General features: G+C 59.8%; 4 protein-coding genes across 4 annotated transcripts; 1 reads left to right on the top strand and 3 right to left on the bottom strand.

The window, feature by feature from the left end:
• The first annotated feature begins 3,281 nt into the window (after positions 1 to 3,281).
• On the top strand, positions 3,282 to 4,055 carry LOC137217607 (melanoma-associated antigen 8-like). Its single transcript, XM_067724652.1, has one exon. It carries the CDS (start codon positions 3,282 to 3,284, stop codon positions 4,053 to 4,055), a length of 774 nt encoding a protein of 257 aa, XP_067580753.1.
• A 6,979-nt stretch (positions 4,056 to 11,034) lies between these two features.
• LOC137217300 (heat shock transcription factor, X-linked-like) lies at positions 11,035 to 13,186 on the bottom strand. The gene is made up of 2 exons (XM_067723965.1): positions 12,641 to 13,186; positions 11,035 to 11,685 (listed from the first exon to the last, which is right to left on the bottom strand). The coding sequence occupies exons 1-2, from the start codon at positions 13,184 to 13,186 to the stop codon at positions 11,035 to 11,037; spliced, it is 1,197 nt and encodes a 398-aa protein (XP_067580066.1).
• Positions 13,187 to 14,792: 1,606 nt separating this feature from the next.
• LOC137217601 (paraneoplastic antigen Ma6E-like) lies at positions 14,793 to 17,527 on the bottom strand. Its single transcript, XM_067724640.1, has 2 exons — positions 16,452 to 17,527; positions 14,793 to 16,250 (listed from the first exon to the last, which is right to left on the bottom strand). Exons 1-2 carry the CDS (start codon positions 17,307 to 17,309, stop codon positions 14,793 to 14,795), a joined length of 2,316 nt encoding a protein of 771 aa, XP_067580741.1. The 5' UTR covers positions 17,310 to 17,527.
• Positions 17,528 to 21,895: 4,368 nt separating this feature from the next.
• Positions 21,896 to 22,753, bottom strand: LOC137217302 (melanoma-associated antigen 8-like). The gene has a single exon (XM_067723966.1). It carries the CDS (start codon positions 22,751 to 22,753, stop codon positions 21,896 to 21,898), a length of 858 nt encoding a protein of 285 aa, XP_067580067.1.
• Positions 22,754 to 24,737: the final 1,984 nt, after the last annotated feature.

Genomic DNA, 24,737 nt, shown 5'->3' on the forward strand with positions numbered 1-24,737 from the left:
CCACCAATAGGAAGGCCTCCTGCGAGGCTGCGGAGTTGGGGGAGCGAACTTGGCGATGCAGAGCCCATTGTGGCAAGTACGTCCATTTGTCTTTACAGGTGGTTTTCTACTGTGATTGATAATGTCATAAACCTATTCTTATTTCTTTGGTTTGTTTTAACTTTTGAATTTTATTTTATGTATTTTTTTATACAGCAGGTTCTTATGAGTTACCCATTTTATACATATTAGTGTACATTTGTCAATCCCAATCTCCCAATTCATCACACCCCCCGCCCGCCCCCACCATTTTCTCACCTTGGTGCCCATATGTTTGTGCTCTACATCTGTGTCTCTATTTCTGCCCTGCAAACCGGTTCATCTGTACCATTTATCTAGGTTCCACATATGTGCATTAATACACGATATTTGTTTCTCTCTTTCTGACTTCCTTCACTCTGTATGACAGTCTCTAGATCCATCCACATCTCTACAAATGACCCAATTTCGTTCCTTTGTACGGCTGAGTAATAAATAATAGTAATAAAGCTCTTCTTTATATGGACTGGTTTCTTGTCTAGTTGTATCAACTAGCCATCTTCTCACATGGCACAAGAGGATGAGGCAGCCGTCTGGGGCCTCTTTTATAAGGGAGGTAATCTCATTCATGAGGGCTCCCCCCTCATGGGCTAATCACTTCCCAGGGCCTGAGGGAGGACTGAGGGGAGCCTGGACCCCAGAACACAGTTGGACCTGGGAAGCCAAAGGGCGGGATGAGCACGTGCAGCACTTCCTGACATCCGGGTCTCAGAGACGCTGGGGAGGGGAGTACGGGGCGGGGTCTCAGAGAGGCTAGGGAGGGGGTATAAGGGTCGGGGTGTCTGGTGGGCACGGGAGAGAATCCCAGGTCCTCCGTGGAGTCAAGGTGAGGGCCCTGAGGGAGGACTGAGGGGAGCCTGGACTGCAGAACAGAGTTGGTCCTGGGAGGCCATAGGGCGGGATGAGCACGTAGAGCAGTTCCTGACATCCGGGTCTCAGAGGCGCTGGGGAGGGGGAGCACGGGGCGGGGTCTCAGAGAGGCTGGGTAGGCGGTATAAGGGTCGGGGTGTCTGATGGGTACGGGAGAGAATCCCAGGTCCTGCGTGGAGTCAAGGTTAGGGCCCTGAGGGAAGACTGAGGGGAGCCTGGACCCCAGAACAGAGTTGGCCCTGGGAGGCCATAGGGCGGGATGAGCACGTGCAGCACTTCCTGACATCCGGGTCTCAGAGACGCTGCGTAGGGGGAGCACGGGGCGGGGTCTCAGAGAGGCTAGGGAGGGGGTATAAGGGTCGGGGTGTCTGGTGGGCACAGAAGAGAATCCCAGGTCCTGCATGGAGTCAAGGTGAGGGCCCTGAGGGAGGACTGAGGGGAGCCTGGACCCCAGAACAGAGTTGGCCCTGGGAGGCCATAGGGCGGGATGAGCACGTGCAGCACTTCCTGACATCCGGGTCTCAGAGACGCTGCGGAGGGGGAGCACGGGGCGGGGTCTCAGAGAGGCTAGGGAGGCAGTATAAGGGTCGGGGTGTCTCGTGGGCACGGGGAGAATCCCAGGTCCTTCGTTGAGTCAAGGTGAGTGCCCTGAGGGAGGACTGAGGGGAGCCTGGAGCCCAGAACAGAGTTGGCCCTGGGAGGCCATAGGGCGGGATGAGCACGTGCAGCACTTCCTGACATCCGGGTCTCAGACACCCTGGAGAGGGGGAGCACGGGGCGGGGTATCAGAGAGGCTGCAGAGGGGGTATAAGGGGCGGGGTGTCTGCTGGGCACTGCGGAGAATCGCAGGTCCTGTGTGGAGTCAAGGTGAGGGCCCTGAGGGAGCACTGAGGGCAGCCTGCAACCCAGAACTCAGTTGGCCCTGGGAGGCCGTCACGTGCAGCACTTCCTGACATCCGGGTGTCAGAGAAGCTGGGGACCTGGGATAAGGGGCGGGGTCTCATGAGGGCAGAGGGTAAAATGTCAGGTCCCTGGTGGACTAAGGTTAGGGCCCTTAGGCAGGACTGAGGGGACCCTGAGGGAGGACAAAAGGGACCCACCAGATCACCGCCCTTGCAGGTGGCCGTGGGAGGCCCCGGGGTGGGATGAGCACGGTAGGCCTGTCCTGACGTCCTGACGTCAGGGTCTCGGAGAGACTGGAGACCTGGTATAAGGAGCAGGGACTCACACTGGCAGACGGGACAATCCCAGGTCCTGCCCAGAGTCCAGCCTGCACGCGAGGAAGGAAGGACTGAGGACGTTAGACCCCGACACAGGGAGGGATCCTTTGCCCTTCCGCGGGGGCCTTGGAGGCGCCAGGGCACGGTCAGCAGATGAGATGTTTCCTGACCTCTGGGTCGGGGTCCTCAGGAGGTCAGGTGTTTGGTGTGAGGGGTGAGCCTTCAGGTCCAGAGGGTGGACTCCCAGGACCCCGAGGGAGGACTGAGCAGACCCCCAGCCCTGGAACAGGGGCCTCAACAGAAACCTGCCCCTGTGGTCAGCGCTGGGAGGCCAGGCAGGATGTGAGGAGGAGGTGAGGACCCAGCATCTCTCCATCCTAGGACCCTCGGGAGGCCCTGGGCAGGTGCGGCCACCTGTGGGGCCCCCTCACTGCTTTCTGTTCAGATTCGGGGTCCTGTTCTGAGTTTCCCTTCCGGCCTGCAAAGGGGAGGGTCCAGGCCCTTAAGGGGAACAGTGAGCACGACGAGCGAGCCCCGAGGGGACCACCCACCCCAGAACTCAGAACTGGGGGGACCTCACAGAGTCCGGCCCAATCCTCCTACCAGCACCGAGGCCCACAGTGTACACAAGAGGTGCGCCCTCCATTCCTCTTACAGGGGCTCCAGGAACCGGGAGGCGAAGGCCCAGGTCTGAGGACCGTGTCCTCAGGGCACAGAGCAGAGGAGGCCCAGGCAGCGCCAGGAGCCAAGGGGAGGTGCGTGCCCTGAGTGTGTACCCAGGGGCTCCCCCTCCCAGAACAGAGGGGACCCCACAACACCCAAGTCACCCCACCGCCCTGTCAGCCCCAGAACCTGGGGCCGTGCTGGCTGCACCCTGAGGAGCCCCCTCACTTCCTTCTTCAGGTTGGCAGGGGACAGGCCACCCGGGAGGAGCGCCCCTGTGAGGCCCGAGGGCAGCCCTTGAGACGAGACCTGTAAGTGGCCTTTGTCAGGGCTGCCCAGGGTGCCTTTCTCCGCCGAGGCCGCTCACACCCCCTCTCTACCCCAGGTACGAGGTCCCCTGCCCACACTCCCGTGGGCGGACCGACCCCAGTGATCAGGCCCCCGGTCGAGATGAGTGAGCTCCGCCAGCCTGAGGCCGACCTTGAGGCCCCAGTCCCGGCCCAGGGTCCGGTGGAGGCGCCGCTGCTGGGGGCTGCGGGGGAGGAGGCCGCATCCCCCTCGTCCTCCGCCTCCCCTGGCGCCCCCTCCTTCTCCGCCTATGCCGAGCCCTTGTCCCGTGAGGCACTTGTTGCGCTGATGGCTGACCTGGTGGGGTTCCTGCTCGTCAAGTTTCGTACCGGGGAGCCGACCTCCGAGGCGGAGATGCAGAGTACGGTCGTCCGGGAGCATCGGGACCACTTCCCCGTGGTCTTCCGCCTCGTTTGCGAGTGCCTGCAGCTGCTGTTTGGCGTGGACGTGAAGGTGGTGGACCCCCGCGAGCGCACCTACGTCCTGGTCCCCACCCTGGGCCTCACCTGGGATGCAGTGCTGAGCGACTGGCAGTGCACGCCCGAGGCCAGCCTCCCTCTGCTGGTCCTGACCATGGTCACCCTGTTCGGTGACCGCGTCCCTGAGGAGGAGGTGTGGGGAAAGCTAGGCACCCTGGGGTTTTGTGGCGGGAGGGAGCTGCTCACCGAAGTGTGGGTGCAGACGGGCTACCTGAAGTACCGGCAGGTGCCCCACAGCGACCCTGCCCGCTACGAGTTCCTGTGGGGTCCCCGGGCCTACGCGGAGGCCAGCGAGTGTCAGGTCCTGCAGCATCTGCTCAGGAGCAATAGCATGGCTCCCAGGTTCTTCCCATCCGTGTCTGCAGGGAGTGTGAGCGATGAGGAAGAGGGAGCCTGAGCCAGTGCAGCAGCCAGTCCCACGTCCAGCAGCTTCTCCCGTGGGGCAGGAAGGGGGGCTGCTCCTTCACTCTGAGTTTGAAGAGGGAGCGGTCAGCCTTCTAAGCAGTGAGAGCCGGGCGAGTTGGGGGAAGCCGGTGTGCAGCATTTTGGGTTCCTGTTGTGTATGTTGACATGGACTTCCATGTCTGTTTTCTTTAGGAATTTTTCAAATGTTGGTTCTTTGAATAGAAGACTAAACAAGCTTCAGTGTCTAACTTTGTGTATGACGTTAATCCCACAGGTATTTGCACTAATTCAGTTCAAGAACAAGAGTTTTGCTGTTTTGTAAGAGAGGTTGGGAAATCTCCCAGTTCGTTTTGTGACCGTGTACAAGACAACAGGGAATTGGAATCAGAACTGCTCTGGAAATGTGGAAGTCCTTAGCAGTGATATAGATGGTGGAAGAAATAGAAAAATAAAAGTCATTGTTGTTCCAATTCTTGCTTCCCTGTCTTGTCTGTCATTCTGTAAATAAAACGAACTATCTCTGTTGAGTTGGATTTGCACGGGTATTTTAAGAAAGTAGGAGAAGGTTCATCTGCGTCAATAAGCCCCCTGCCCACTGGTTTGTTTATTCCGCAGACCTCCACGGAGCCTCTGCTCTCCGGAAGGGCCTGTGTTAGTAGCGGGAACGCTAGGAAAAGCAGGACACACCCACACCTAGAGTGATGGTCTAGGAGCCACTGTCACATGAGGAAGGTGGTGAGACGTCCCCTAAGTCCCACAGAATAAGACAACATGGGACGAGGCGGTGGGGCTCCAGGAGCGAGCCCTGGAGTGTTAAGTGCCCCGAGCCAGGGCACTTCGGGCCTTTGGGAAGTGGGGGTTCCTTCTGTGGGAGGTGATGGTGATGAAGCTGGGTGGTGGCAGCAGCCAGACATGCAGAGGGTGTGTCTTGGGTTGCAGGGGAAAGTCTGAAATGGGACATTGCTGTGAGATGTCCTTCTGGGTCGTGGATAAAGCCGAGAGAAATCTCGCCCTGGGGCAGGAAGGAAGGGGTGCTGGTTCTTGTTGCATTGCAGTGGGCCACAGTGAAGAGGTAGGTGTTTCATAGCCGCCATCTGCAAGGATTTCCAGAGAAATGAGGGTCTTGCTCTTTGAAGCCCTGCTCGGTATTCCCGGGGCTGGCCCTCCTCTCCCTGCCCTGGGAGAGCATATTACCAACTGTATGGAAACGACCATTTTAGTCACCTGGAGTTTACTTTGGCCACTTGTGAGCAAGGTCTAGATTTCAGTGGGATGAAATGAATGAAAATAGGGGGTTTGAAAGAAGAGAGGCTGCCGAAGTGGAAAGGAGTCGCCGTGCGACTGGAATCCTGGGAGCTTTGCGTGAGCTGCACCCAGCTGGGGAAATCACCACCCTTCCCTCCATGCCGACAGACACACACACACACACACACACACACACACACACACACACACACACACACACATCCAAATTGAATAATAAATCCTCCAGGAGTAAAACACACAGAACAGCAATTTTGACTGGTTTTCTATTCCGTTTCCTATGGAGCTGCAAATTCTCTGAGATGTCATGAAAAGAAAGCAATTTCCAGAGGGGAGAAGGACAGAGTCTGGGATCAGAATAATACTAGAAATAAGTCCTAGCCACTAAGAAGCAACGTCCGCCAGTGTCCCCGCGTTCAGGCAGGTGCAGAAATATGGCGGCATCAGAGACCCACAGGTTTGGGCTGTGACCTGGCATCGAAAGGAAGGGGCAACTCCTGGGCCTAATGGGATTGGGAGGTCACTGCAGTGGGAGGTGCAGACGGCGCCGGGGGCTAAAGAGGCAGCCCTCCCTGCTGAGCGCCATACGACAACGTGAACATTACGTGGGATTCTGGATTTGAAGCACCTGCCATATAGCAGGTGGGCACTTGGAAAAGGTGGAGAATTTCAGGGCCAATGTAACCTGCTCAGACACTCCTGCCGGAAAAGAAGGGGATTTTGTCATCACAAATGGTAAGCACTCCCGGGGGAAAGCAGGGATTCCTAGTGCCTGTTCGTGCAGTGAACTGACTGATGGGGGACAGTGCTAGCCCAGGGACGGCCGTGGCAGGCAGCGCAGCAGCGGCCGGGACACGCCAAGAGCGCCCCAGGGACATTCAGGAAGACACTTTTCAGGGGGGCAGCAGCACCCTCCCCAGTAGACTCTGGACGAGCACACACCACCCCGGCACACAGCCAGTCCTGACCAGGGCGGGGCAGGGCACACGGGAGCTGCTGCCCATCAGCGGGAAGCTCTGACGTTCTCTACGTGCACTGAGCCTGCCCCCTGAGGGGCTGGTGTGAGTTGTCTCAGCCGTGGCCCTGTTTCCCGAGAAGCCCCCATTCCCCAGCCCCAGCTAACGTCTGCTCTGAGCTCCAGCCTCCTTGGCAAAGGGCTGACCTCCTGCCTGGCTCTCGCCTACACTCCTCTGTGGCAAATATCGCCGGCTGCTGCTTTAGGGGCCTTTGTGAGCAAGTGCGGGGGCCCGGGCCTGGGCCTGTGCCTGTCCGTGGTCCCTGAGCTGGGGCTGGGCACAGCATAGGGCTGGGTTGGTGGCGGGATGCAGGGTGTGAAGCCAAGTGACATTCACAAGACAGCAGCAGGGTGTAAAGCCACGTGTGAGCAAGCATCCAGGAGGAGGGGCATCCGCAGGGCCCTGAAGGGCACAGACACTCACGCCCCGTGGGGATGCGGAGAGTCCTCCAGCCCGGCGGTCCCCGTGCTTTGAATGCAGGCTTGCCGCCTGCCTGACAGCCAGTGTGCCCGGGGAAGTGAGCCTGCAGGAGAACGTGGGGCCACCACGCCGCTGGGACAGAAGGGAGCAGAGTGGGCAGTGGAAGGAGAGAGCAGGGCCCAAGCCTGAGCATAGGAGCCGCCTTCAGAGGGCCGTGCCTCGGACCCCCACGTCCGGGGCCCTTCTCCATCCTCACGCCCTCAGTCCTAGACCCTCACCCTCCTCCCTGGCCCTCGTGTCCCTTTCACGAGAGATGGTGACCTGATGGGGCTGGGGAGGCCACGTGGGCAGAATCCAGTGTCAGGCTCTCATGGGCACTAACGCCTGGCTTCCCTGTGTTTTCTCCATTATGTGGCCTGAGGCGTCAGGTAGTAGGACCCCGTGGAGGACAGCTGAATCCCCCTTGACTGTTGGGGAGACAGGTCAGGCCAGTGCGGGGATGGGTCTTTGCACGCATATGATGCTTAGCTTGAATAAGAGTCCTTCTAGTGACAAGCTGATCTAATCATGGAGACTCCCTACGCCTCGATTTCTCCATCTGTAAAATGGGCCTCCTAACAGTACCAGGCAAAAGCATTGGTGAGGGTTTCCCCATGATGTGACCTGCTTGTAAAAAGCCTGTGCAAATGAAGTGGTCGGTGGCTGTAGCTCTTGTTACTGAGTGTGTAAGAAGGATGCGCCCTCCCCCATGTTGTGAGGATTCCCGACCAGTGCACGTCTTGGGATCCCCGCGTACGTGGATTAGCGCAGTTTTTCTTTTCTCGTGAACATTTGTTGTCAGAATGCTTGGGCTCGCCTTCCTCGTCTTCTCGCTTGTCCCCGTTCAAGATGAGGCGGTTGATCTGAGGTGTCGCCTCCATTGGAACACGGGTGTTTGCAGCTTTAGGTCCCAAGTGCCTCTTTGGCCGCGTGCCATAAGTCCTGGGGCCTTTGGTATGTGTTTTCTTCATTTCAAAGTATTTTCTAGTTTCCCTTGTGATGTCTTGTACGTTCCCTGGGCTATTGTTATGGACTGAACTGCGTCCCCCCAAAATTTGCATGTTGAAGCCCCAATCCCCTAGAACCTCAGAATGTCACTGTGACTGGAGTTAGTGGTTCTTAGGTTGAAATGAGGCCATTAGGATGAGGTCTAATCCAAGATGGCTGGTGCCCTTGAGGGAAGAGCGGATCAGCACACGCAAGGAGAGAAGGCAGGGGCTGGGGGTGCGTGCACAGAGGGTGACCACGTGAGGGGCGGTAAGAGCACGGCCACCTGCGACCAAGGAGACCGGCCGCAGTACAAGCCACCCCTGCTGGACCCTCCCTCTCGGCCTCCTGGTCGGAACCACCGTGAGAATCTGTGTCTGCTGTTTCAGCCCCTCATCCTGTGCTGTGGGATTTGGCATCGTCCCAGACTAATGCGGTTATTTGGGGACGCACGGCTCAATTTCCCTCTCTTTGCAGATTTCCCACATTTCCTTCTGTTATTGAGGTCTAATTTCACTCTATTTTGGCCAGAGGACATACTTTATATGATTTCAGCCCTTTTGTTTGTATCCCCTTAAGTTTACTGAGGGATGCTGTGTGGCCTGACGCGTGGAGTACCCTGGAGAACGTTCTAGGTACGCTTGACGAGCACGTGTCTACTCTGTTCGAGCACGTGTCTACTCTGTTCTTGGGGCTAATAGTCTACACATGTCATGAGACCTAGTCTTTGTACAGTGCTGTTCAAATCTGTGATTCCCGTACTGCGGTGCTCTCTGGTCGCTGTACCCATAATGAAAGCAGGCTGTGTTAGTCTGCTTAGAGCTGCCATAGCAAAGTCCCACAGAGGGGGTGGCTAAAACTACAGAAATGTACTGGGTCCCAGTCCTGGTGGCTAGAAGTCCAACCTCAACTTGCTGGAAAGTGCAGTTTCAGGTGAGGGAAGGCGTCTGTTCCTGGCTCGCAGGCAGCTGGTTTTCTCTTGGTCCCTCACTTGGCTGCTTCTCTGAACAGGTTGTGGGGGAGAAGGGAGGCAGGGAGAGAGAGTGGTGGGGGAGGGAGAGAGAGAGAGAGAAAGAGGGAGGGAGGGAGAGAAAGGGGGAGAGACAAAGGGAGGGAAGGAGGGAGGGAGGGAGAGAGGTGGAGGGAGGGAGATAGGTGGAGGGAGGGAGAGAGTGAAAGGGAGAGAGAGGGAGCGAGGGAGAGAGAGAAAGAGGGAGGGAGAGACGGAGGGAAAGAGACAGGGAGGGAAGGAGGGAGGGAGGGAGAGAGAGAGAGAAAGAGGCAGGGAGGGAGGGAGAGAAAGGGGCAGAGACAAAGGGAGGAAAGGAGGGAGGGAGGGAGAGAGGGGGAGGGAGGGGTAGGGGAGAGAGAGAGAGAGAGAGAGACACACACACACACACAGGAGGGAGGGAGGAATCGAAAGCAAGAGAGAGAGGGACGGAGGGAAGGAGAGAGAGAAGGGGAATGAGGGAGGGAGTGAGGCGGTAGGGAGTGAAGGAGAGAGGAGAGAGAGAGAGAGAGAGATGGAGGGAGTGATAGAGGGGAAGGGAGGAAGGGAGAGAGAGAGAGGGGAAGGGGGAGGGAAGGAGGGCAGGAGAGAAGAGGGGGAGGGAGGGAGAGACAGGGAAGGGAGAGAGAGATAAGGAGCAGGGAAGGAGGGAGAGAGGGGGAGGGAGGGAGAGAGATAAAGGGAGGGGGGCGAGGGAGGGAAAGAGAGAGGGGGAGGAAGGTAGGGGCAGAGAGAGAGAGAGAGGGAGCGGGGAGAGAGGGGGCAGAGGGGGAGGGAGGGATGGAGAGAGAGAGGGACGGAGGGACAGAAACGGAGGGAGAGAGAGGGAGGGAGGTTGGGAGGGTGGAAGAGAGGCTGAGGGAGGGAGGGAGGGAGATCTTCAGTGTCTCTTCCTCTTTTCCAAAGGACACCGCTCTTGTCGGACTAGGGTCCCACCCTTGTGACCTCATTTAACCTTACTGACTTCCCCAAGGGTGCTATCTCCAAATACATGTACCTTGGGATTAGCACTGCAACAGGTGGACTTAATGGTTGGGGTGGGAGCTGGGGGATCCATTTGAATCCATCACAGGGGGGACCGAAGTCTCCCACTTCTACTGTAGACCGGTTTCTTCCGTCCCCTCTGTCCATTTTTGCATCGTTCACTTGGGGCGCTGCTGTTGGGCTGCTCAAGAGACCCCCCTGACGTGCACTAGCTGTTGCATTGTGACAGACGGGAGCGGCAGATGGGACCACCCCTCACCCGGGCAGACCCGGGGCTCCTCTGGCTGCTGGTGCTTGGATCATTCCTGGTACCTTGGGTCTACTTCCCCTCCTCCCCCAACCCACCTATTTTTTCTTTTCTGTGTTTCTGGCCACCCCACAAGGCTTGGGGGATCTTAGATCCCCGACCAGGGATTGAACCCGGGCCACCGCAGTGAAAGCATGGAGTCCTAACCCCTGGAACTCCAGGCAATTCCCGCTCCCCGCCCCCTCCTTAGCAGTGTTTGGGAGGGGATGTCGCCCTATCGCTGTGACAGCCACAGAGTCCTGGCCAGGTCCCCCGGCCCATCCCCCACACGTGGAGGCAGCAACTGTGAGCTGGGGGTGCGCCCTGGCCTTCAGTGCTCTGTACACACCACTGGGCGCTGACCACAAGGACTCGCGGTATAAGCGCGACACCCCAGCGCCCAGAGGGTGGTGGAGCATGGCGCCCTTGAAGTGTTTAGCTCGAAAGGCAAGGAAAAGAGAACCAGGAAAATGTCTCCAGACGCAGGACCCGCAGTGAAAAGCAAACCTCAATCCTGCTGTCCAGACACCAGAGCACCCCCAAACTGAACACCCGCAGGCCCCTGCCAGGGACCGTCACCTCCACACCTGTGCGTCTCAGGACAGTAAGGGCTCTTTTCAGGCCTCTGACCAGGGGAGGCCTGAGCTCTTCTCATCTGTCAAATCAAGACCCTGCTGGACACGATGCCCCCGCAACTGTGAAGCCGCGGGTGCCAGGGCCTTCCTTGTGCTTGTCCAGCCCTTCAAGGGTCTTTCTAGTGGGTGGACACAGGGCGTCTGAGGGGCTTCACTGGCTAGCTGCTAGGTGCCCGCACTGTGCCGGGGGTGGGCTGTCACCTGTCATCGTTTCCTGCTGAGGGGACTCAACTGCTCAGCCACGCCCAGGACGGAGGCGCCAAACATGTGTTGGGTGGAACATCGCTCTCATGTCCCCGTGCTCTTTACTGCCCTGCAAGGTTCTGGCCGCGTTACCACCTCCGTGTGTCTGCAGGGTCTGCCTGGTCAGGGTCCTCTGTGGGCCTGCCTGGAGGGGTCGGGTATTCCAGGAAACAGCGGGAGCCCATGCAGCAGCAGCAAAGGGGCTCAGGGGCCGACGGATCAAGGTCAGGGAGGCGGCAGGCCTGGCGGCCACCTCGGGCATCCAGGATGCGCAAGAGGCAGCAGCGCGGCCCCCGGGAGCTGCGCGGTGGGGGGGAAGGCTGAGGACTTGGGGGGGGTGCGGCGGCCAGGCCCGGCACGGGCCAGGGAGGACTCATCTGGGCGGGAGGCCAGGAGCAGCAGAGCCAGGGGACCTCGGCTGGCTGGGCCACCTCTGCCAGGACAGGGACTAGAGGGACCAGAACCTGCGCGTTGGGATCCGGCGTGGGGGGCTCGGCTGCTGTCCAAGGAGGGGCCGGAGCGACAGAGTCAGTCCTGGCCAGGGCGGAGGCATGGTCGAGTTGCGGGTAGCTCGGGGTCCCCTGGATGTGCTCAGGAGACGGTGGGAGGCCGTCCTGTGGCTCCGCGGCGCTGGGCGCCGGGAGGTGCCCCGGGGCTGCCGGCTCGCCGTCCACCTGCCCGGATGCTGGTTTAGTGTGTACTCTCGGCTTCATCCTCACCAGGAGGTGCGGGCAGTCTCTCTGAAACAGGGGACTGTGGTAGAAGTGTAACTGAGGTCGCGGTTGAGAGAGAAAAGGAAACCCCGAGTCACAAAAGAGTTGCTCGCAAGCAGCAGCCGCCTGGCTGGGCCCCTGGGCGCCCTCCCCCAGCCGACCCAGGGCCTCTTTGGAGAAAGCGGGACCCGGTCCCAGCAGGACGCTGTGCCCCAGCTTTGACATCCCCGAGACTCGCTCACTCACCATCACCTTTCGCCCTTGGAAAATGACTGAAAATGGCCCCTTAGGACGAGTACAAGGCCCACGAAAGGGGACTTGGCGTTTGCATGTACGAGACTGCAACAAGGTTCGGTAGCTTTCTAAGGAAGTGTCCGAATCGCCCCCTGGCCAGCACCTCCAGGGGCCAGACCGGGGACGCTGACTGCTTCCCAGGAAAGGACCTGCGCCCCCACTCAAGTGATGCTCTGGAGCTATGGGAGTCAAGGGGGCACACAGACCTCCCCCCTCCCCCCGGCGGGCCACTGTCCCCGAGCAGGAGGACGGGAAGGGCCAGCGTTGCAGCAGTGTCCTCTTGTCCCCCGCTGTGACTGCGTGTCAGGCACGAGCGGCACTGCCCACGTGTCAGGAGTACAGGATGACGCCTTGCCCGCGTGTGCTGTGAAATGATCACCACAGGGGGTCCAGTTCACACGCATCACCTCACACAGACACACCAAAGGGAAAAGGAGGAAGGAGAGAAGTGACGTCCTTGTGCTGAGAACGCTTCGGGTCCCCCCATAACAACGTCCCAACACAGCACGTGGCACTGCCAGCTCCGGCCGTCACGCCGGTGCCCAAGTACCACCTTTAAAGGAAGCTCTCCCGACACGCCTGCAGCCGTCCCAGGCGGCCCCGGGGTTGGCACCCGCCCCCCACCCCCGGGCCCAGCGGCTCAGCCCCTGGAGAGGGCTCCTCCCCCGCTGTCCCCCGTCCTCCTTACCTCGCTCAGGACGTGGGCGGGCCGCTCCTTCGTGGACAGGTTGGTCATGCAGAGGGACGTGTGCATGTCCTGGTACACTTTGCTGAATCCATAGCGGTTAAGCTGGCGGATGAAGCTCTCCACACGTTCTGTCTTGAACACCTTGTCTAGGCCGTCCCTGTCCAAAACCTCCTTTTGAAACAGCGGCCTGTTGACGCCTATGCAAGTCCCGTCTTCATTCCACCCAATGGATGCAAAGCGACTGCTGTGGACGATCGTCCACAGCTTCCTGGGAAAGGGGTGGAAGAGCAGGCTGCCTTCCCACACGGCCTCGCAGGCGGTGCGAGGCCTTTTCAACAAAGGCTCTTCCGTCAAATCCTGGAAAGCGGCTTCTCCAGGCAGCAGCCTGAGGTCGGGGTGCCCCGCGGGCACGGGCTGGTCCAGGGCGAGGGACTGGGGGGTGCAGCTCCCTGAGCCGAGGGCCGGAGCCGCTGTGTCGGGAGGAAGAGGCGCCTTGCCGAAGCCGGGCGCCCTGCCCGCGGCGGGGCCCTTCTTGTCCGCAGCCATGCGGAGCGCGGCGTGCCCCTCCGCCACGTAAACGGGACAGTGCAGCGCGGCCGGCAGCACCCTGGGCTCACACTCCCGCTCAGCCCCTCACAGAAGTGCTCCGGTTGCTCGGGGGTGACAGCACAGCCCAGCCAGGAAGTGACATCATAAAGGGCAGGCCCGTCAGCATGTCAGCCTCCTGCTTCACGCCCGTCATCGCAGGGGGCACGAAGACACTCGTGCACGGGTGCAGAGCCACAGGCCGAGCGCTCGTGCAAACCGGGCACGGCCTTCTGGTCCCGGAGCCCCCGGGCCAGGCAGACGTGCACGGACCCACGTGTGACCCACGAGGTCAGAAGTCCTCCTGTGTGTCCCCTGGCCTTCCGGGCCGTGCACAGCACCCATGATTTCAAGCACGAGCATCGCCCGAGACGCGGCCCATGGTCAAGGTCGCTAAAACTTTACGATTCACCTATGAACTGGAAGAAAAACCCTCACAATGTCTGGGGCTGCAAAGTGCCTACCTTATCCTCTCCCTGGAGAGCTGTCCCATGGGTGCTGAGCAGGAATCGGACTCTGGACCCCCGCCCTCACCCGCAGCAGCCCTTTCCCTCCATTGCCCACAGCAGAGGCCAGACTCAGATGAAACGTTCAGGGAAATTTATTAAACAGAAACATTGACTGAAACCATTGAACAGAGGGCATAACAACACACAGAGGAACTTCTAACGGCCACCGGAGCTCACGGGTCCCGCCCCACCCAGGGTCCTCAAAAAGGTGCCTCCGCTACACCCCACCCGGCGGCCCTCCATCTCCCCACAGTCTCCCTTCCTGAGGGCCCCGCGGGTGGCCTCTCGCCAGGAAGATGGGCGCCGGCCATGCCCGCTCCCCCCAGGGCAGACCCTCCATTTCTGGCCCACATGCCCGGGGCCTGGCCCTGCCCTATGGCGGGCACAGGACAGTCCCACAGCAGGGCGCATGCCACCAAGCCGGGGACGTGGAGTCCCGAGGAACAACGGGGTGGCCCAGCAGAACACAAGCCCTGGGGGGCCTCCCGCAGACCTCCTGCAGCCCCGGTCAAGGTCTTCCTTCGAAGGTCGCAGGTGGGCTCCCAGGTCCTGGGGTGGGCGCTGGCTGTGACCTCGTCCATCCCGTCCTTCCCGCCGGCTCCTGGGACTGGGCTCGGGGTCTCCACACCGCGCAGGGGTTGGGGGAACTGCTCAGAGGATAACACATGCACATTTCCACAACAACAGGCAGCGCTGGGCCTGAATCTATGCCCAGAAAGCACACGTTGAGCTCACGACACTGGCCCACAGAGACCAGAGCCTTGGCTGGCACGTGGCGCACCTCAGGGCTCTGCGGGGGGACGATGGCTAGGGTGTGTGTGTTGGTGGGAGGGGAGCGGGGGCTGGGGGGTTCCTTGACACCTGGGTCCCTCTGGGGCCTACAGGGACACATTTGGCTTGCCAGTACAGGGAGCAACCTGCCCCAAGGGATGATGAATAGGGGACCCTCTCAGGAGGGAGGCCCAGGCACCTGGAGTGGCCCCTAATATGGGGCCAGTAGGCTGCCAGGCCTGGCCTCCCCCTGCCTCCAAGCCTGGGGGCCCCGGGACCTGCTGAGCCTACTGGCCTGAGGTGCACCCCGGGGGGCTCATCTCTGCAGCCCCGTCCTCATTTCCCGGCTCTTCTGGGATGGGCTTGAGCCCCTCCTCGGGGGTCTCCTCGGCCTCCTGGCCTTCTGCCTGGGCGAGGCCCTCTGGCTCCCAGCCAGGACCTCCTGGGGCCACCGGGGAAGCACTGCCCATCCGGCCAGGCATGGGGACTCCGGGGGCATCTGAGGGTCCTGCCTGACCTAGGCCCGCAGGGGCGGCAGCACTTCCATCTTCCTGAGTGGCCGTGGACGCGTTGCTGGTCTCCCCAGGGCCAGGGGCTGCCCTGGCGGCACCATGGTCTTCAGGGGCTGCCCTGGTGGCACCATGGTCTTCAGGGGCCGCCTCGCCAGCCTTAGCAGTGCCAGCAACTGCCGCACTGGCCTCCTCACGTGCCGGGTGGTCCTCGACGCTCCCTTCCTTGGAACGGGCGGCCTGGGTGGTGGTATCTTCACCATGTGCAGTGGTGCCTGCGGTGATGGCCTCATGGGCCGGGGCGGCCTGGGCGGCTGCTGCCAGGACTGCAACGTCCACACGGGCCTCTTCCTGCCCTGGGAAGTGCTCCCTGCTAGCCGGGTCGGCGTCCCAGGCCTCGGTCTTCTGGATGAGCCGCAGCATCCCCGCAAAGCCGGGAGGCCTCCTCATCAGCCGCCTCCTCCTCAGCGTGTCCCGGAGCGTGTCGTTCAGCTGGGCCCGTGTCAGCACCTGCCGGGCGCGCGCCTGGTCCGCCATGGCCGGGTGGATGGCCCCCTTCTCCAGGGCCGACTGCAGCAGGCCTTCCAGGCGCATCACGTACGCAGAGAGAGTCTCCTGGGGCCGCTGGGCACAGGTCACGAACTTCAGCCGAGCACTCCCCCGGGGGTCCTTGTTCCCAAACACCTGCACCAGCGCGGCCAGGCAGTCCTGGGCAGCCAGCTCGGGATCTTCCGCCAGGAGGCCACGCAGGAGGTCCAGCGCGGGGCCGCGCAAGCTCTCCACCAGCCTCCTCCTCCTCTCCCTCTCAGACACGTGGCGCCACAGGTGCAGCGTGTGGCTGGCCTGCTCCAGCCAGCTCTCAGAGGACCCTTCCCCGTGGCCCGGCTCTTCCATCCCAGAGAAGGTTCCCAGCTCCTGGTAGCCCATGCTGTCCAGCACGGGCTGCAAGGCCTGCCTCCACTGCTGGGTCCCGGGCCCTGCCTCACCCATGGCGCCTGCCGCTGTCACAACTGCTTCCTCAGGCGCAGCCATTGCCCCGCCCGTGGGTTCTGCCATACTCAGAAGTCCTGCCACACTCAGAAGTCCTGCCACACCTGCAACATTTCTGTAACCTGCAGCTCCTTCCTCATCTGACTCAGCTCCTGCTTCACCTTCAGCTCCTGCTTGACCCTCAGCTCCTGCTTGACCCTCAGCTCCTTCCTCACCTGCAGCTCCCTCCTCACCTGCAGCTCCTTCCTCATCTGACTCAGCTCCTGCTTCACCTTCATCTCCTGCTTCACCTGCAGCTCCTTCCTCACCTGCAGCTCCTGCCTCACCTGCAACTCCTGCCTCACCTGAGGTTCCGTCATCACCTGCAGCTCCTTCCTCATCTGACACTCCTGCTTCACCTTCAGCTCCTGCTTGACCCTCAGATCTTTCCCCACCTGCAGCTCCTGCCTCACCTGAGGCTCCCTCCTCACCTGAAGCTCCTTCCTCACCTGCATCTCCTGCCTCACCTACAGCTCCCTCCTCACCTGCATCTCCTGCCTCACCTTCAGCCCCCTCCTCACCTGCAGCTCCCTCCTCACCTGCACCTCCCTCACCTTCAGCTCCCTCCTCACCTTCAGCTCCCTCCTCACCTGCAGCTCCTACCTCACCTTCAGCTCCCTCCTCACCTGCAGCTCCCTCCTCACCTTCAGCTCCCTCCTCACCTGCAGCTCCCTTCTCACCTGCACCTTCTTCCTCACCTTCAGCTCCCTCCTCACCTGAAGCTCCTGCCTCACCTTCAGCTCCCTCCTCACCTGCAGCTCCCTCCTCATCTTCAGCTCCCTCCTCACCTAAGGCTTCCTCCTCACCTGTGTCTCCCTCCATACCTGCGACTCCCGCCTCCCCTGCAGCCTCCTCCTCCCCTGCAGTTCCTGAGTGACCTGCAGTTCCTGCCTCACCCGCCCTGCCAACCACTGCTTGTCCCTGGGGCTGCGCAGGGCAACTGGGTCTATCCTGTGAATCAGCATCAGGGGCCTGGGGCAGGCAGACCACAGTCCAGGGCCCTCCCTTGCCTGGTATTTGGCGGGGGAGCAAGCTTCGATTTAAACATTCAGCAAACTCGACCAGGGCAACACTCGACCCCAGCTCCTTTCTGTAGACCTTGCCCAGCACTCGGTACCTGCCCAGGGAACGCAGGGCAGCCTGCACAGCCTCCTGGAATTCCTGGTCTTTGCAGTCATCTGGGATTCCCAGGATGAGCAGAGATCGCTGAGCGTTCACGCCCATCGACCTGCACCAGTCCCGCAATACCGCCAGAGCCATCGCCATCTTTGAGGACCTGAGGGTGGGGGGAAGCGATCAAACAGGTGTGCACAGGCTGTTGAAGTGTGGGAATCGGCCTGTGGGTGCAAAGAGGAGAGAATCATGTTTGTGCCACACAGCCCACCCTAGTGCCCCTCACAGCAGCAGCCTGGAGCACCTCCCTGCCCTGTTTGGTTTGTTTGACTTTAGGAAACTTTTTTTATAAATTACATTTATTTACAAGATAGAAGGCTAGGGACTTCCCTGGTGGCGCAGTGGTTAAGAATCCACCTGCCAGTGCATGGGACACAGGTTCGATCTCTGGTCCGGGAAGATCCCACAAGCCGCGGAGCAACTAACCCCACGCGCCACAACCACTGACCCAGCGCTCTAGAGCCCACGAGCCACAACTACTGAGTCCACGTGACACAACCTCTGAAGCCCACATGCCTGGAGCCCGTGCTCTGCAACAAGAGAAGCCACCGTAATGAGAGGCCTGCGCACCGCAACGAAGAGTAGCCCCCGCTCGCTGCACCTAGAGAAAGCCCGCGCGCAGCAACAAAGACCCAACGCAGCCCAAAGTAAAAATAAAACTTAAAAATAATAACAAAAGAGCACTTGTTGCGTACGACTCAAGAAACAATAATAAAGTAAAATAAAATAATCTTTTTAAAAAAGACAGATAGAAGGCTCGTCACCTTTTCTACATTTCTGGCCTCAGTTTTAGGAAGCTGCCTTTTTCCCAAGGAATTTTTCAAGTCTTCCAATTTGTTAGCATAAACATTTCCATAATGTCCCATAATATTCCCCTATATCCTCTTTGTTAATGTACATCTGATCCGTAACGTTGGCCCTCTTTCATTCCTCATATTGGGGATCAGCGTTCTTTCTACGTTTCCGTGATTCATCGTTCTAGGACTTGCTCGGTTTCCTTGCTCTTTTGAAAGAAGCGCATGGCTTCGTTCACCGTGTCCATAATTTGCTTTCTATCACTGATTTCCTCTCTTAGCTCTCTTATTACTTCATTTTATGTTTCCTTTGCTCTTCTTCTTCTAGCATCTCTCAATGGACTGTTGGCTCACTGATTTTATGTCCTGACTCTTTTCTAACAGAAGCATTTAGAGGAATACAGTTTCCTCCTGTCGCTTTTGGCTGCCTCCCACTAATTTTGGTAAGTTGTGCTTTTTTAGTATTCACTTGGAAATATTTTCTAAGTCCCTCTGTGATTTTTCTCTTTGATCCATGGGTTTCCCAATATTTGAAGATATATTATCATTAGTACCATCAAATAAAATTCCCCCGTGATGAGAAAACTTATCATGGAAACTTGCAATACTGCTAAATTTATGGAGACTGTTTTACAACTCTGGTATGGCGTGTCCGGGTGAATGTGCAAAGCACCCTCGTAAAGAATCTGTGTACTGTGTGTGGAGGCCAGGGCCTTGACCAGCCCACCCACCTCTGCAATTCCTGTGCCACCCGGACAGAGGCGACCTGAAGCTCTCGATGCCTCATGCAGTGGGCCAGAGCCCCTCCCTGGACCCCCACAAATCCATCTGCCATGGCCAACAGCCTCCACCAGATCACAGCAGCCCCAGCGCCTCCCCCTCTCAGTTTCACTTACGCCCCCCACCCCCCCGCCCCCGTGGCCAGGCGGCTCCTCCGCGACCCCTCGCACTACATCCCCTCCAAACACCCTCCCCCACCCACCAGCTGGTGGCGCTCCGCTCTGGGCCCTGGAAGCCGGGCACCCCGCCATGCGTAGAGGTCAGACTGCCTCTCTCACCTCCCCACACCGGGGAGTCCTCCCCCGAGCACACTCAGCGCCAGGGGCTCTCGCTTCTCATACCCCAGACGCAGAGCCCACCCGTCTTGCCCCCGCCCACCCGGGAGCCGGAGCCCCCTAACTGCCACGAGCGTCCTCCCCCCCCACCCCACGCCCCGCCCCGCCGGGAGCTCCCCTAACGCCTACCGCACCCGCGCCCGGGAGTCCTCCCCATCGACCCCCGCCTCAGCCAGGAGTAGCTCCCCCTTCCTCCCGCCACACGCAGCAGCCGTTAGCCCTCCCCTCCCGTCTCGGCCCCGGGGGTGGGGCCCGCCCGTCCCGTCCTCCCCACCCCCGCAGCCAGTCGTCCTCTCCTCTGGCCCCCAAGGCCGGCCCCACCCGACCAGCAGGAAGCCCTCCGCTCAGGCCCCCCCCCACGCTTAGCCATTAGCCCCACCCTCTGCACCCCGACTCCAGAACGCCCCCCACCAGCCACCCCGGAAGCCAGCGGTCCTCCCCTCTGACCCGCTCACTGGGGGACCCTTCCCTCAGCCCCCCTTCAGCCCGCTACCCTCCGCCGCCGCTCCCCCACTCCCAACCGAGCAGCCCGTAGCCCTCCCCCGACCTCCACTCCTTCCCCGGGCCCCCGGTACCTGCGGAGTCCAGCCCCCGGCAAAGCCCCCGCCTGTCTCCTGACTCGCTCTGACTCTGTGGATGGCTCCGGAGTCCCGCTCACGAGGGGGCTGAAGAGCTCGTCTCAGCAGAGCAGCCAGGAACTGTGCCGCCGACTGTCCCAGGCACTCTGTGCGAACGCCACGTGGGCTTCCGGGTGCTCCCGGAAGCCCCAGGAAGATGAGGGAGAAAGTTCTAGACGTCTCTTTACCGAGAAACTGGTTGGATCAGAAGAGCACGTGAGGAGGCGCTCTGCTACGGAAGCAGCAGTAGCCATGCGCACTGAGGGCCTGAGGTCCCAAGGCTTGGCGCCTCCGGAAGCAAAAGACACGCCCATTGGCCTTCCACCAATAGGAAGGCCTCCTGCGAGGCTGCGGAGTTGGGGGAGCGAACTTGGCGATGCAGAGCCCATTGTGGCAAGTACGTCCATTTGTCTTTACAGGTGGTTTTCTACTGTGATTGATAATGTCATAAACCTATTCTTATTTCTTTGGTTTGTTTTAACTTTTGAATTTTATTTTATGTATTTTTTTATACAGCAGGTTCTTATGAGTTACCCATTTTATACATATTAGTGTACATTTGTCAATCCCAATCTCCCAATTCATCACACCCCCCGCCCGCCCCCACCATTTTCTCACCTTGGTGCCCATATGTTTGTGCTCTACATCTGTGTCTCTATTTCTGCCCTGCAAACCGGTTCATCTGTACCATTTATCTAGGTTCCACATATGTGCATTAATACACGATATTTGTTTCTCTCTTTCTGACTTCCTTCACTCTGTATGACAGTCTCTAGATCCATCCACATCTCTACAAATGACCCAATTTCGTTCCTTTGTACGGCTGAGTAATAAATAATAGTAATAAAGCTCTTCTTTATATGGACTGGTTTCTTGTCTAGTTGTATCAACTAGCCATCTTCTCACATGGCACAAGAGGATGAGGCAGCCGTCTGGGGCCTCTTTTATAAGGGAGGTAATCTCATTCATGAGGGCTCCCCCCTCATGGGCTAATCACTTCCCAGGGCCCCACCTCCAAATGCCATCCCTTTGGGGGTTAAAATTTAACAGGTGAATGAGGGGGAGAGGTTTACAAATATTCAGTCCGTAGCAGTGTCTGTCCATCTATTGTTGCTCCTATGTTCCCTTTTTCCTGCTGAGATAATCAAGGTTTTCATTTACATTTTAACTTCTCTACTGCCTTTTTAGGCAATTATCAGTTTTTGCTAAAACTTTACAATTCACCTATGAAATGGAAAAAAGCACTCACCATCTCTGGGTCTGCAAAGTGCCTACCCTACCCTCTCACTGGAGGGGTGTCCCACGGGTGCTGAGCAGGAATCGGACTCTTGACCCCCGCCCTCACCTGCAGCATCCCTTTCCCTCCATTGCCCACAGCAGAGGCCAGACTCAGCTGAAACTTTCAGAGAACTTTACTAAGAGAAACTTTGACTGAAACCATTGAACAGAGGGCATGATAACACAGAGAGGAACTTGTAACAGCCACCAGAGTCTGGGGGTCACGGCCCCCCCACCAGTGTCCCCAACAATGTGCCTCCACTACACCCCACCTGGCGGCCCTCCATCCCCCCACTGCCTCCCTTCCTGAGGGCCCTGCGGGTGGTGTCTCGCCAGGAAGATGGGTGCCAGCAATGCCCGCTCCCCCAGGTCAGCCACTCCCCCTCTGGCCCACATGCTCGGGGCCTGGCCCTGCCCTATGGCTGGAACAGGAAAGTCCCACAGCAGGGTACCCACCACTGAGTGGACGACGGGGTGTCCCGAGGAACAACGTGGTGGCCTTCAGTTGTACTGCTAATTACTTTCACATTTCCAAGTAAACTCCTATTCCAATGCCATGTTATCTTGTTCACCATCACAAAATAATATGGGAATCTTACAATTTGTTTTACACAATTGCAAAACTCTTGTCATTGAACTGAATTAGTGCAAATACATGTGTGATTAATGTCATTTGCAAACTTAGATACTGAAGCTTATTAAGCCTTCTTTTAAATGAGACAATATGTGAAAAATTCCTAAAGAAAACAGACATGGAAGTCCATGTCAACATACACAACAGGAACCCAAAATGCTGCACACTGGCTTCCCCCAACTCGCCCGGCTCTCACTGCTTAGAAGGCTGACCGCTCCCTCTTCAAACTCAGAGTGAAGGATCAGCCCCCCTTCCTGCCCCACGGGAGAAGCTGCTGGACGTGGGACTGGCTGCTGCACTGGCTCAGGCTCCCTGCAGACACGGATGGGAAGAACCTGGGATCCATGCTATTGATCCTGAGCAGATGCTCCAGGACCTGCCACTTGCTGGTCTCCACGGAGGCCCGGGGACCCCACAGGAACTCGTAGCGGGCAGGGTCGCTGTGGGGCACCTGCCGGTACTCCAGGTAGCCCTCCTGCACCCACACTTTGGTGAGCAGCTCCCTGGGCTCCCCATAGATGCAGGACTCCCTCCCGGCACACACCCCCATGTTGCCGAGCATTCCCCACACCTCCTCCTCAGGGGCGCGGTCACCGAACAGGGTGATCACGCCCAGGACCGGCACCAGGAGGCCGGCCTTGGGCGTGCGCTGCCCGGCCCTCAGCACTGCATCCCAGGTGAGGCCCAGGGTGGGGACCAGGACGTAGGTGCGCTCGCGGGGGTCCACCACCTTCACGTCCACGCCAAACAGCAGCTGCAGGCACTCGCAAACGAGGCGGAAGACCACGGGGAAGTGGTCCCGATGCTCCCGGAGGACCGTACTCAGCATCTCCGCCTCGGAGGTCGGCTCCCCAGTACGAAACTTGACGAGCAGGAACCCCACCAGGTCAGCCATCAGCGCAACAAGTGCCTCACGGGACAAGGGCTCGGCATAGGCGGAGAAGGAGGGGGCGCCAGGGGAGGCGGAGGACGAGGGGGAGGCGGAGGACGAGGGGGAGGCGGCCTCCTCCCCCGCAGCCCCCAGCAGCGGCGCCTCCACCGGACCCTGGGCTGGGACTGGGGCCTCAAGGTCGGCCTCAGGCTGGCGGAGCTCACTCATCTCGACCAGGGGCCTGATTACTGGGGTCGGGCCGCCCACGGGAGTGTGGGCAGGGGACCTCGTACCTGGGGAAGAGAGGGGGTGTGAGCGGCCTCGGCAGAGAAAGGCACCCTGGGCAGCTCTGACAAAGGCCACTTACAGGTCTCGTCTTAAGGGCTGCCCTCGGGCCTCACAGGGGCGCTCCTCCTGGGTGGCCTGTCCCCTGCCAACCTGAAGAAGGAAGTGAGGGGGCTCCTCAGGGTGCAGCCAGCACGGCCCCAGGTTCTGGGGCTGTCAGGGCAGTGGGGTGACTTGGGTGTTGTGGGGTCCCCTCTGTTCTGGGAGGGGGAGCCCCTGGGTACACACTCAGGGCACGCACCTCCCCTTGGCTCCTGGCGCTGCCTGGGCCTCCTCTGCTCTGTGCCCTGAGGACACGGTCCTCAGACCTGGGCCTTCGCCTCCCGGGTCCTGGAGCCCCTGTAAGAGGAATGGAGGGCGCACCTCTTGTGTACACTGTGGCACAGTCCTGTGCCCTTCGGTGCTGGCAGGAGGACTGGGCTTTACTCTGTGAGGTTCCCACTGTCCTGGCATGGGTGGCCCCCTCTGTGCTCACTCAGGGCAGGGCCTCCCCTTCCCCCTGGCAGGGCCTGGGCCCTCTGTCTGCTGTTTGAGTCAAAATTCTCAAACAAATTCCCTGCACTGACAAGAAGTGAGGGGCCCCGAATACTGGCCACACCTGCCCAGGGGCTAACAGGGGTCACAGGGGACAAAAAGGGGTGGCCAAACTCCGTGGGGTCCCTCTGTGCTGGGACGATGGGTGGTCCACTCAGTCTGCACCTTGACACCCTGCAGGGCCTGGGACAGCTCCCTCTGCTGACTATGACCAATCTCCTTCAGCCAAGGCCTCACCTCCATAAGACACCAGGAGAGGATGTGACGGGGAGTCAATGCTCCCACCTATTCTGGGACACCCATGGGTGACAAAAGGGGCAGGGCCGGCTGGGCTCCAAGTACTCTGTGTGAGGAGGGGTCTCCCCAGTCTTTTCCATGACCCTTGCCGGGGCCTGAGGCCAGACCCCCAGAGCATGGCTTCCTCCTCCCTGAGCCCACCCATCTGGAAATGAGGAGGGGGCAGTGAGACAGGTCCTGCCCGAGGTTTCCAGGGCTGACAGTTGGGTCAGGCCAGATGTCTGTGGGCCCCCGTTTGTTCCGGGGATTGGGCTCCCCCCAGTCCTCTCTCGGGGTCCACACCTTGACCCCTGGCAGGTCCTGGGACTCCGTCCTCCGCTGCCCTGATGTTTCCCCTCAGACCAAGGTCCTCGCATCCCTAGACGCCTCCATCCCCAACCACGTGGCAGAGCTGAGAGCCTGCAACGTCCAGTCAGCCCTGCCCGGGACCTCCCAGGGCTGACAGCATGGGCGAGCTCCTCTGAGGTCCCCTCTATTCTGGGGTCCAGGGTCCCCTCAGTCCTGCCTCAGGGTCCTCACCCTGACCCCCGGCAGGACCTGGGATTCTCCCCTCTGCCCACCTGAGGCCCCGTCCCTCATACCGGGGCGCCACTCTTTCTGGGACCCGGATGTCAGGAAGTGCTGCAAGGGGTCCTCCTGCCCTATGACCTCCCAGGCCTACCTTGATCTGGGGCCCAGGGTCCCCTCTGTCCTCCCTCAGGGGCCTCACATTGACTCCCAGCAGGACCTGTGATTCTCCCCTCCACCCACCTTAGGCCCCCCCCCCTTATACCAGGTCCCCAGTGTCTCTGAGACCCAGATGCGGAAGTCAAAACTCCTTGCCAAGTGCTCATTCCGTCCCGGGACCGCCCAGGGCTGATGGCAGGGGCAGGGATCTGTGGGGTCCCCTCTGTCTTCCTTCAGAGTCCTCAGCTGGATCTCTGGCAGGTCCTGGACGCCCCCTGTGTTGATCCGAGGCCGGACCCTCACACCAAGGCTTTCACTGTCCTGAGACCCCCAGGGGGAATCTATGGACAACACATCAGGCCCCCAAGCC

Source organism: Pseudorca crassidens, chromosome X, assembly GCF_039906515.1.
Source record: "Pseudorca crassidens isolate mPseCra1 chromosome X, mPseCra1.hap1, whole genome shotgun sequence".
Taxonomy (NCBI): domain Eukaryota; kingdom Metazoa; phylum Chordata; class Mammalia; order Artiodactyla; family Delphinidae; genus Pseudorca; species Pseudorca crassidens.

Coding starts and splice junctions, on each gene's coding strand:
- LOC137217607 (XM_067724652.1), top strand. CDS start 3,282: ATGAGTGAGCTCCGCCAGCCTGAGGCCGACCTTGAGGCCCCAGTCCCG.
- LOC137217300 (XM_067723965.1), bottom strand. CDS start 13,186: ATGGCTGCGGACAAGAAGGGCCCCGCCGCGGGCAGGGCGCCCGGCTTC. Junction 11,686..12,640: donor CCGCCCACGTCCTGAGCGAG/GTAAGGAGGACG, acceptor CCCCTGTTTCAG/AGAGACTGCCCGCACCTCCT.
- LOC137217601 (XM_067724640.1), bottom strand. CDS start 17,309: ATGGCGATGGCTCTGGCGGTATTGCGGGACTGGTGCAGGTCGATGGGC. Junction 16,251..16,451: donor AGGAGGGAGCCTCAGGTGAG/GCAGGAGCTGCA, acceptor GAGTCAGATGAG/GAAGGAGCTGCAGGTGAGGA.
- LOC137217302 (XM_067723966.1), bottom strand. CDS start 22,753: ATGAGTGAGCTCCGCCAGCCTGAGGCCGACCTTGAGGCCCCAGTCCCA.